The sequence below is a fragment of the Colobus angolensis genome, unplaced genomic scaffold (genome assembly GCF_000951035.1).
Source record: "Colobus angolensis palliatus isolate OR3802 unplaced genomic scaffold, Cang.pa_1.0 Scaffold15, whole genome shotgun sequence".
NCBI classification, from domain to species: Eukaryota; Metazoa; Chordata; class Mammalia; order Primates; family Cercopithecidae; genus Colobus; species Colobus angolensis.
Genome location: NW_012114599.1, coordinates 6,448,516 through 6,460,831, shown reverse-complemented (window position 1 = coordinate 6,460,831; position 12,316 = coordinate 6,448,516). Strand labels below are relative to the sequence as shown.

Here is a 12,316-nt window from a genome sequence, read left to right as displayed (position 1 = left end):
AAGCAATCAGTTTTGCAGCAGACATAAACTAGGTATCCTCCAATTCAATTCTGACACTGTCTACCTGGAGAGTGTCAGAACCTATAGACTGAGGGCTCGCCCAGTCCCATAAGACTGCCACCTGACTTCCAGTGCCGGTCACAAGACCCAGGCTGTTTTTCCTGTGATTCTGACCGTCTGGCTATAAATCAGGAATTCTACAACTCCCTCCTTGGGTTCAATTAATGTGCTAGAGTAGATCCTAGAACAGGAGAAACATGTTTACCCATCTATTATGAAGGATATTATGACAAATACAGATGCAGAGATGCATAGGGTGAGGCATGTGAGAAGGGGTATGCACCTTCCATGCCCTCTCCAGGCACACCACCCTCCCAGAATCTCCACACATTCGGCTCTCCAGCAGCTCTCCAAACTCTGCCCACTTGGGCCTTTTATGGAGACTTCATTGGGTAGACACGATTAACAACCACGTAGAAATGCGATTGGACAAAAATGGTATGACCTAATACAAATGGACTGAGGGGGGACATGCAGCAAGTCTTGTCTGTTCAGGTTCTTCTTCTTCTTCTTTTTTTTTTTTTTTTGAGATGGAGTCTCACTCTCTCACCTAGGCTGGAGTGCAGTGGCATGATCTCAGGTGACTGCAACCTCTGTCTCTCGGGTTCAAGCGATTCTCCTGTCAGCCTCCCGTGTAGCTAGGACCACAGGTGCATGCCACCACGCCCAGCTAATTTTTGTATTTTTAGTAGAACGGAATCTCACCGTGTTGGCCAGGCTGGTCTGAAACTCCTGACCTCAGGTGATCTGCCTGCGTCAGCCTCCCAAAGGGCTGGGATTACAGGCATGAGCCACTGCACCTGGCCTTCTATTCAAATTCTTCTTGACCACTCTGTGTAGCATTCCTTCCTCTGGGGGGCAGGATCCCTTCTGAAATGAGGGTCTTTTGACCAACATAAGACAAGGTAGGTCAGAGCTCCAAGACAGAAAGGCACGGGGGTGGGGGTGTGGAAGACTAGCATATGTTTTTGGTTTCTAAGGTCTGCCTTGGGGAGAAAAAGGAGCAGGTGAAAGGGGGGCAGGAGAAGGTCAAGGAGAGAGATTCTGCTTTCTGAGGCCTGCTCTTGAAGCTTTGAGGGGCCCCAACAGTCTAACAAGCACAAGGGAAATTCCTGGCTGATAACTCCCATAGTGCTTGTTACACTGTTGGGGCACTTAAAGCCTCAAGAGCAGGCCTCAGAAAACAGAATCTCTCTCTTTGACCAACATGTAACCAGTTATTATGTAACTCCCACAGAGCTTGTTTATATCCCACCTACAAAGCCATTTTTCATTACCATTTTAATAGCTTTATTAAGATATCATTGTCATTTGGTAAACTGTATATTATTAAAATAAACAATAAGTTTTCAAATATATACAGCAGGGAACCATCACCACAATCAAAATAATAAACTTAATCATCACCCTCAACAGTTTTCTTGCACCCCATTATAATCCTCCCACCTGCCCTCCTCATCTCCCCCACCTCACCCCCAGGTGACCACTGATGTGTTTTTTGCCACTATAGGTTCATTTACATTTTCTAGAATTAGGTTTTGTTTTGTTTTTTTGAGACGGAGTCTCCCTCTGTCGCCAGGCTGGAGTGAAGTGGCGCGATCGGCTCACTGCAAGCTCCGCCTCCCAGGTTCAAGCGATTCCCCTGCCTTGGCCTCTTGAGCATCTGGGACTACAGGCATGTGCCACCACACCCAGCTAATTTTTTTTTTTTTTTTGTATTTTAGTAGAGACGGGGTTTCACCATGTTGACCAGGATGGTCTCCATCTCCTGACCTTGTGATCCACCTGCCTCGGTCTCCCAAAGTGCTGGGATTACAGGCGTGAGCCACCATGCCCAGCCTGTTTTCTAGAATTATATATAAATGCAGTCATACAGTGTGTACTCTGTCATTTTGGATGATTTTTAGAGTTCTATCATCAAGTTGACTGATTATTTCTTCTACAGTATCAAAGCTGCTATTAGTCCCATCCAACACATTTTTCATTTTAGATTTTGTATTTTTCAGTTTTCAGATTTCCATTTAGTTATTTTATACTTCTAAAATTCCCCACCTTGTCACCCATTATACTCATCTTTTTCTATAGATTCTTTAGCATATTTATAGTAAATATTTTAAGTCCATATCTACTAATTCTAACAGAATTATCCATTAATCTAGGGACTGTTTTTTCTTTTGATTATGGGTTGCATTTTCTTGTTTCTCATGTCTAATCTGTTTTTTTTTTTTTTTTTTAATTGAGACAGAGTTTCGCTCTTGTTGCCCAGGCTGGAATGCAATAGCACAATCTCAGCTCACTGCAGCCTCTGTCTCCCAGGTTCAAGCGATTTTCCAGCCTTGCCTCCTAAGTAGCTGGGATTACAGGCATGCGCCACCATGCCTGGCTAATTTTGTGTTGTAGTAGAGATGGGGTCTCACCATGTTGGCCAGGCTGGTCTCGAACTCTTGACCTCAGGTGATCCACCCGCCTCGGCCTCCCAAAGTGCTGGGATTACAGGCATGAGCCACTGCACCTGGCTATGTCGAATCATTTTTAAATGCATACTGGGTCAGTGTGAATGATGAGTTATAAAGATTCAGGATTCTGTTATTTTCCTTTGCAGAGTGGTAAATTTTGTTCTAGAAAGGACTTACATTGGTGGATCACTTTGATTCTGTGGAGGTTTGGTTTAAAGCTTTACTAAGCCTCACCTATTTCAATTTTGTCCTTATTCCCATGGGATTTCAGTGGAAAGACCAAGTTGTTCACCAGGCCCCTTTAACTTCGCAGAATTTGAACTCCAAATTCTGTCTTCGCAGCACTGGACAGCTCCTGAAGTCACTGCTCTCCTCTTTGAGCCTTCTAGCTGATGTTTTCCATTGGACTCCTGGGAATCTCACCCTGTACTTGCATAGTTCAGAAATAAGCAAGTAATGTGAGGGGAGTTTGTATGTAGATTTGAGGGCTCCCCCTTCTTTGTCTCCTTCCTCTGTAAGATCTCTTCCCTCAGTTTCCAGCTGCATTGGCTGCTTGAAACTCTGACTTCTGGTTCCTTAGCCCAGTAGACTGTAGCTTTTTGCCTGAAATATATTCATCTCATACTGTATGAACGTGCTCACAGGCAAAGACACTTAAGAGTGGCTCTCACCTTGTCTCACTTTTTCTTACCTTGTCTCACTTTTTTCTAGGTTCATAGTCCCTCCAATTTTTACCTGATTTTGGTTGCTCTCTAGTACTTTCAAACAGTTGTTCTTTTTTTAAAAATTTATTGTATTGTATTTTTGAGACAGAGTCTCGCTCTGTCACCCGTGCTGGAGTGCAGTGGCATGATCTCGGCTCACTGCAACCTTCACCTCCTGGGTTCAAACAATTCTCCTGCCTCAGCCTCCCAAGTAGCTAGAATTTTGGGTGACCATCACCATGCCTGGATGATTTTTGTATTTTTAGTAGAGATGGGGTTTCGTCGTGTTAGCCAGGCTGGTCTTGAACTCCTGACCTCAAGTGATCCTCCCACCTCAACCTCCCAAAGTGCTGGGATTACAGGCGTGAGTCACCACACCTGGCCTCAAACAGTTGTTCTTTATATTTTGTCCAGAGTTTATCACTGTTACTGGCTGGAGGGTTAGGCAAATAGCCTACCATGATAGGAAGCAGAACTCCTCAATCCTTCCATGTGCTTTCCCCTCCTGTTTCTCTCAGTTAAGAAAAAATAACATACTATTTATGTTTCATGGATACTGTATCTTTTCTTCTCTGAGGATATTAATGATAGTGGCTTTTTATTTTTATTTTATTTATTTATTTTGAGATGGAGTCTCACTCTGTCACCAGGCTGGAGTGCAGTGGCACAATCTTGGCTCACTGCAACCTCCGCCTCCTGGGTTCAAGTGATTCTCCGGCCTCAGCCTCCTGAGTAGCTGGGATTACAGGCACGTGCCACCACACCTAACTAATTTTTGTATTTTTAGTAGAGACGGGGTTTCACTATGTTGGCCAGGCTGGTCTTGATCTCTTGACCTCGTGATCTGCCTGCCTTGGCCTCCCAAAGTGCTGGGATTACAGGCGTGAGCCACCGTGCCTGGCCGTGTTTTTTGTTTTTTAAGTTTTCTTCTCTATTTCTTCTCTCTGTTTCTTCCAATTTGTATTATTCTGTTGATTATTTGTTATTTGGTCTCTAACACTTGTGTTAGAGGGTTTTTTTTTTTCCCCTGGTGACCTTTGTTGTCAAATAATGTTTAAAAGTAGGAGACTAAAAATCAGAGTGAAACCTCTGTGCCTGTTCTTGGCAGAACCTGTAGTGCAGTTCACTGTAGGGTGATCAGGTTGGCCTGGTGTTTGGACCATAAATGGCAGTTTCTTTAGGTATTTTATCATGGGCTTGTCAGATTTCCCAGAGAAGTTTCTTCCTATCTGTTCCCCAGAGGATAAAGGTTTGTTACCTGCATTCTGAGAGCTTCATGGGAAGAAGACTGGAGGCTCACCATTCAGTGGACATAGGTTCACTTGATCCCTCTCTGTTAGAATTGTAGCCTTGTCCTTAGCTGTGCATGGTACCTAGTGCCCCCTAGGCCTGAAACTTGTTTTTGTCCTCTTCAGAGAATAAATGTCCCCACTGGTGGGACATAGCCAGTTGCTTGGTGGTGTGCAGTCGGGAGAGCTTCTTGGGATCCAGCTGCTTCTCAAAGAGCCTTTAACTCCTCTTCCTTGCTTCAGTCCCCTCCCCCACTTCCAGACGTACCTGGTATCATTTCATGAGCCCTTTGGGGTTCTCTGGACAAATTGGGTCCTCAGCCTTCCACATTGAAACTTCAAGTCTGTCTGTCTTGAGTGCATAGTCTGTTTTCACTCATTTATCTGCTTTCTAGTCTCTAAAATTCTGATGATGGTTTCTTCTCTGATTTTGAGAAGGGAAGGAAACTAACTCAGAAGCCAGCAACTAGCTGGCTAGGCTGTTTTCACTGGACTGGTTGATTCAAGTGCAGAATCTCCGAGTCCACGGACTTCAAGTACTTCTGAGTAGTCAAACCATTAGGGAAAATTTTGCAAAAAAAAACAAAAACAAAAACAAAAACCAAATAAGTGCCTGTCAGTCAGGGTGAGTACATACCAAAGTGGCAACTATAGGTTAACACATTTGAGAATAAATAAACAAAAAGAGAAATGATTTGGGCTACATCATGGTCTAGGAAGGAGACTGAGAATTGATACAGACCTTTCCTGGGGCTCTCTGCCTGTACTACTGTGCTGAGTCTCTGTATCTGGCTCTTGTTCCTGCTTCAAGGAAATGCAGAGGATCTGGGGAAGCTCTGAGCAGAGGATAGTGAAGTGATAACCTTATAAGGGCAGGTGGTAAGTACTGGGATTCTTCAGCGTAGAATACAGAGAGGTGGCCTGTCTCAATTGAAAACCGTGGCCAGGGTGGAGAAGGCAGATTGGAGCCTGGGTACCAGAACCTGAGATGCTAGGAGAAGAGGGTTGTCTCTGAAACTGCAGCAGGCAAGATTGGCACAAATAAAAGCACAATTTTCCATGGCGGGCTAGAAACTTGGGAAACTATTAAAAGCAGCTCTTTTGATAGGTGATTTAATTCCATAAGGGTTTAGACAGATGAATGACAGAGCTCCTGCTCCACTAAATACAAAAAGAGAGAGTAGCTCCTAGGAGACGCTGACACATACATAACCTTCCATTTAGACACTGAGGAGGTCGGGATGCTCTTACTGGGCTGTTAGCAGAACACTAGGCTGGATGGAGAATGAGCAGCTTGGTATAGTAGGAAAAACTTGACCCAAATTAAGATATAAATTCAAATCTTGACTCCTCAGCTTACTTACTATGACCTTGAGCAAGTTCTTAACCTCTCTGACACACCCAAGATTCTGCTGAAGGTTAAATAAGACAGTTACATAACCTACAGTGTGTTCAATAAAGCAAGGTTAGCCTGATTCCTAAACTGAATTTATCTGGGCCTTTATTTAACACATATTTGCTGAGCTCATATCAAATACCAAGTTGGGTACATATATCTTCCCTATCCTAGAAAAGCTCATGAAGTGAAAGCACAGCTCTGCTCCATCCTGCAGCCCTTCCTCGGCATGCCCTGAGGCTGTGAAGTTGAGCGTTGCTGGGTCATTTCCTGGCTGCAGGGTGGTGTGCCTGGGGCAGAGAATATCTGAGCATCTTACCTCTTCTCAGCAAACAACCCCACTTCCCTCCTAGCCACTTTCCTAATAACTAAGTAAAAGCTTTCACAACTTTCTGAGTAATACAACACGGTGGTGATGTGGTTTGCAGGCCACTTCTGCTTTTTCATTTACTCGTTTCTACTGTAGTCTCCAGATGGTCAGAGTTGAAGGTTTTCGGGGAAGTGGAGGGGGTGGGAGTGAGGGGCATAGGAATAGTTCCTGACACTGTGGGAGAGTGAGGTTCACTCCCCTCCTACAAGAAACGTGTTCATAGCCTCTGGGTGCCCACATCATTATGATTAATTATGATGAGCTCAGATGAGATCGTGCCTCCTCCCAGCCAACTGTGTTCCCCATTCCTTAGTATCCGTCAGGGAAGTTCCATGAGTCTCGTCTCTTGCCTGGGGTACTGTAGCACCTTTCCGGTGACCACTAAACCCGCCTATTCAAAACCCAGCTTTTAAGATCTTTCCATCCTTCAGTATCAATTATATATTTTATTGGCCTTAATTAAACTTTCCCTTTGATCCAGCGTTAAACTACGTTGTGAGCCTGTTTTTTTTTTTTTTTTTTTTTTTTCAGACAAGGTCTTGCTCTGTCGCCTGGGCTGGAGTGCAGTGGTGCAATCACAGCTCACTGCAGCCTTGGCTTTGTGAGCTCAAGCATTCCTCCCACCTCAGCCTCCGGAGTAGCTGGGACTACTGGTCAGTAGCTGACCTCCTGAGTAGCTGGCATGCACCACCACACCTAGCTAATTTTTTTATTTTTATTTTTGTAGAGACACAGTGTTGCTATGTTGTCCAGACTGTCTTGAACTTCTGGCCTCAAGCCATCCACTGGCCTCCGCCTCCCAAAGTGCTGGGATTATGGGTGTGAGCCACCACACCTGGCCTAGTCATGAGATTTTCTTTGACCTACTGCTGAACCTCCTTTCCCTGAAGGTTGTGATGTTGGGAGGGCTGAGTCCATCCTCCCTTTCATCTGCCTCCACCATCAGGACTTATTTAACCTTCACCCTGTTTCTTCCCTTTTCTAGAACTCACGTGCTGTGTGTCAGACTGAGCTTTCCCTGATTCATTCTACAATCCAAGACTTGCTGCACTGTCCTGCTGATGTTCACAGTCGTGCCTGGGAAGGAGGCAGCCCCACTCCCAGTACATTTCAGTGGGAGACCTCTGCGTGCATCCATGGAGACGCAATGGGGCAGGGAAGGAACTGTGGGAGTGCACGTTCCAAATCCTGTGTCTCCACGTGTGGATCAGCAGCACTTCGCTTTCTTGTCAGAGACCTCGCTGTTACAGAGCGAGACCTGCTGAGAAGTGAGGGGCTGAGGGAACCCCTCCACCTCCTCCCTTCGGCAGCGCCCTGCGCCCCTCCCAGCAACAGCGGCCACTTGGCAGTGGGGCTGCTGCGAGCTCAGAGCCGCTGTCACCCTGCATGTGTCCGCTTAGCTCGGTCTTATGCTGTATAGTTACTAAATATGTACAGGAGGGCCATGGCATCTTTCTGAATGGATTTTTCTTAAGAAATGTGCCAGTGTTTATGAGGTTCATGGTGTTTCCCTGTCCTTGCTGTTACCGTCACTCAGCTTTTTCTCCATAGGCTTCATACTTTTTTTTTTTTTTGAAATGGGGGGATCTGCCGTTTGCCCCTGGCATTCCTATGTGTGACCCTCCCTCCTACTCCTCCGAGGAACAGAGTTGCCTGAGGTTCTGACAAAAGATAAGCCCGTAAACTCATCATCTGTGTTTTGTAGTTGGAGAGAAGCTGGTGTTCTGCCCAGCTCTGCTTGGTCCCAGACAGCTCCAGCAAGAGCAGGTGTTAAAAGCGCCAAGCGTGTGTATCACTGTGACAAGCCGTTTGCTTACTGCCCTGTTCCCTTGCAGCCAAACCAGCTGATGAAGAACTGCTGCCAGGTGGGTCCTTCAGCAGGCCACAAATGACCTAGTTTCATTTTAAGCAGATAGACTCTGTTTGGCCTAGGGGCGTGGAGTGAGAGAACTGTGTGTGTGGGTATGAGTCTGTATGGCCAACCCCATGACCCCACCCCTCCAGCCCAACATCCTGTGAGCACATGTGACCTAGGCCCCAGGGACCTGTCTGCTCCTCTGGCTTGGGCTCTTGGCGTTTCCTACCTGCCCTCGGCACCAGCCCTTGGTGGCATCCCAGTTGGCCACTCAGCTGCTCTGTGCTGGCAACTGCAAGGATAGGAATAGCTCAGCGCCCGATGAGCTCCCTGGGCAGATGTGAGGCTGGCAATTCCCCTGCCCTCTGTTTGCAGGCATAGGCCATGGGGCACAGGGTCACAGTCCCATGAAAGACAACTGGAGTCTGACCTCCCAGCCATCTCTGGGGTTACTGGGAGACAGCTGGATAGCAGGTATGAGAGGCCCAGATAGCCAAGTTGTTGCAAGACAGAGTGGCTACAATTGAATTGACCCCCTGGGAAAAACGAGGTAACACAGTAAGGATAATGATGCTCTAGATGTCTGTGTCCTCGGAGGCTGGGCTCCGCTTGGCAGAGAGAGCGTGGTGTGTGAGGTGGAGGGCGGCTTTGCAGACATCTCAGCTTCTTTTCTGAGGAGGAGTTGGTCCTCATCTTAGGCTTCTGCAAGGGCGATCATGGGACGTTCCTACCGCCACCCACTCTTGAAGCTGTACTGGGTCTTGGCTTGGGGCCCTGAGGGTGGGGCCTGTGTCAAAAGCATTTGGTGAGATGGGTAGAGGTGGCAGGCAGGTGTTCTCAGGATTCTCTGACGGGTCCCTTCAGCAGAGACCTGGGAGGAGATCTTTGCTCTCCAAGTGCCACATCATGTGAGATGTTTCTTCCCTAAAGAAAAAGACACAGGAAAGTTGTCTGTCTGTGCCCTGCTCTGAATGTATCATCGTACTTGGACCCAGAAAGGGGAATGCTTCCCTCACCCTTTCACTTTCTTTCTGAACACCTGTTAAGTGATGACTGCAGATTCTGGAAACAGCTACCCATGACTCAGCTGCCAGCTTCATTTTCTCTGCCTTTTGGGAGAGGTCCTCTCACCCAGGCCCAAGAGATTTGGAGACAGGAGTCAGGCCAGGTCTGAAGCAGGAGAAGGGAGGCCCCTCCTGTCTACCCAGTTGAAATTTGGCTTTGGGAAAAGCACAGCTCATTCGAGCTACATGTGCCAAGCAGGCTTTTCCTTCCTCTTGTAAGTAAAGTTCATGGTTCTGCAGTCCCATCATCCTAGCAGGGTTATATTGACTGAGACTTCAAGCTCTCCCTTTGTCTCTGGAAACTGCCCCCTGGTTCTGACAGAATCCCCCAGGCAATGGAGGAAGGATGCCAAGGCGCCTCTAGTCCGTGCCTTTGCTGTTGGAAGCATTTGGTGCTGAGAGGGTTTCCCAACCACCCCCTCCCTTTCTGGGACCACGGTGTCGCTGCTGTGTGTCAGTGGCATGTCACTGTGGTTCAGTGAGCACATGGGTGGACGTGCAGAGACTGTCTGCTCATGCCCCTGGGGTGAGGACACAGGCTCTGCAGGGCGTCTCCCCCTCTGGCTCAGTCATTGCCTGCCCACTCTTCACTTCTTAAAGGTGCACAAGAGAGGCGGGCCGGCTGGAGGGTGTTGTCGGAAGGTCTCAGCCTGCCCTTCACAATTCCCCTTGTGCACAGCCCAGTTTCCATTGCTCAGGGCCCACCCAGGAAAATGGATTTCAAATGGGGGTTTTCATCCAGAGATTTGTTTAACACAAAACAAGAAAAGCTGAGAGGCAAAACAGGGGAGTGAGGGGCAACCCAGAGGTGGGAACAGCAACAGCAAGCTGCCCCCATCCTGAAACTGGCTGGGCACCATGGGAGGACGCGTCACCAGAGCCTGGGGCCACGGCCACTGGGGGACCTGCCATACCGCGGACCTGTCTGGTGGGAGCTGGAGCCTTGAGAAGCCACGGTTCTTGTCAGAATCCTTTCCCCAGGCGGAGAGAGGGGGCCCCGGCTTCTCCCCTCCTCTTGGCCTCCAGAGTCCTACAAGTGCCTCACAATAGTGGAACCCAGTTGGAAGCAGCTGCCCTGGGAGCCTGGGACAGGCAACCCACCAGGTCAGTCCCCTGCCACTCAGAGCAGAGCAGAACAGCGGGCTGAGGGCAGGCAGGTGGGGCTGTGCATGGCCTCAGTGCACTCAGTGTCATGTCTGAGCCTGGTGTTCATGCCCCACTGCTGTCCTAAGTCCCTGGCGAGGGGAGGCGGAGGAGCTGCCCCGTGGGTGTTTGGAGATTCTGTTTTACTCTGCCATGGAGGAAATGGTTTTGGGGAGGGAGGGGGAAGCCTTTATTCTTTACTGTTGTCCCTGTTTTCCTTTGGGGGAATTTACCCAGTTAGCAGCCCCTCCTCACCATTCCCCCCAGGAAGGCCATGTCCCAGTTTGCTGTCCACCCCTCCTGTTCCTCTGCACTGTGTCTCTGATTTTCCCTGCCAGGGAAGCTAACCCAGAGCACGCACCCATGCTCATGAGTGTTTCCCCAGGATAATTCGTTCTGAGCATGATACCACAGTGTGGACTGTCTGTCTGTAAGAAGATGCCATCTACTAACTAATTTGTATTGTGTTTCCAATAAATTCCTGGAAATTTTGCCTGGTTTTATGCTGTTCTTTACTAGGATGGTGACTCAGGTGTAAGACTGTGTGTGTACCCCTAGGTCCGGCATCAGGTGGTCCTTGTTTCAGAACCTTGAGCTCTGAGGGCCCCGGGGAGGTAATAGGCCAGGCCAGTTGGTCTGCTGTGCCCCAGCTGCACTGAGACTCTCAGAGGCCTTTCCCCAGGGTCTGCATCTTCTTCTGCTGTCTCATAAGCCACATCCTAGGGACATGGAAGTTTCACGAGGCCAGGTCATCCAGTAGGAGGCCTTTGATCCTGTGCCCCCAGGCCTGGAGGTATGAGGTGCAGTAGGCAGCCTTTTTCTTGTGAACTACCCTGCAGTGTGACTCATGCCCTGCTGTGGCCAGTGCTGGGTTGTGGGGCTGGGTGCTGGGGTGTTCGGGTGGTGCACTGAGGAAGGCTGCTGTGCCCCAGCATAGGGTTTGCTGTTTGGCTGGCTGACTGTGTAGACTGTCTCAGCTGCTGTGCCAAGGTCATTATGGGGGTAGGGGGTGAAGTTTGGCTCCCTTGGGACCCCTCTAGCCTGTGTTTGTGAAGTACATATATTTGTGACTCTTGTTTACTGGGCTTTCTGAAATATTTTCTTAAAAGGAGACACTAAGCTTCTTTCTTTCTTTTTCTTTTTCTTTTTTTCAGACATGGTCTTGCTCTGTCACCCAGACTGGAGTGCAGTGGTATGATCTCAACTCCCTGCAACCTCCACCTTCTGGGTTTAAGCGATTCTCATGTCTCAGCTTCCCAAGTAACTGGGGCTATAGGCGCATGTCACCATGCCCGGCTAATTTTTGTATTTTTAGTGGAGATGGGGGTTTCACCATGTTGACCAGGCTGGTCTCGAACTCCTGACCTCAGGTTATTTGCCCTCCTTGGCCTCCCAAAGTGCTGGGATTACAGCATGAGCCACTGCGCCTGGCCTTCTTAGTGTTTGTTTGTTTGTTTGTTTAAGGCTTTTAATGCAAAATCAAATATCACCTCCCTTTTCCTGGAAGCTCCTCTGTAGCTTGGAGTGTTGCATGCCATACCTCTCAAGGGGGCTGACCTTAAGCTCCATACCAGGACTGGGTTTTGATCATCAGCCTTCCTAAGAGGTTTCTTCTGCCCCTCCCTGGAGAAGTTTTACCCTCTGTTTCTTCTGATTCTGCTCCTGGGTGCAGAGGTTGCTGGAGGAACCATACCACCTATTCACGACCTCACAGCTTAACTCATCAGGGTGCTCAACTCACCAGGCCCCTTTGATCCACTTGCTTAGTGACCCTTTTCTATGTTCTTCTTTGGGAGCTTGTTTTCTTCTTTCCAGAACCAACTCTTCCAATCCTTTGCCACTTTTTAAGCTCTTATCCCCTGAGAGCTGCAGCTTCTAAGAATCCCTTCAGGTTTATTCCCTCTGTCCCAAGAGCTACTGAAATAGTGCCATTGCTCCAGCTCAAGGAGGCAGCCTTCTATCTTCTGGGGACAGACACT

The 12,316-nt window shown here is 48.2% G+C and overlaps 1 protein-coding gene across 2 annotated transcripts in view; it reads left to right on the top strand.

Annotated features, from left to right (window-relative positions):
* The window catches only part of MTA3 (metastasis associated 1 family, member 3), a 204,990-nt gene extending 194,160 nt beyond the window's left edge, over positions 1–10,830 (top strand). For both annotated transcript variants that reach the window (XM_011935914.1, XM_011935915.1), the window contains one exon: positions 7,261–10,830. In XM_011935914.1, the coding sequence (XP_011791304.1) occupies positions 7,261–7,286 (26 nt within the window). In that variant the 3' untranslated portion in view covers positions 7,287–10,830. The remainder of the gene's footprint in view (positions 1–7,260) is intronic.
* The last annotated feature ends 1,486 nt before the right edge of the window (positions 10,831–12,316 follow it).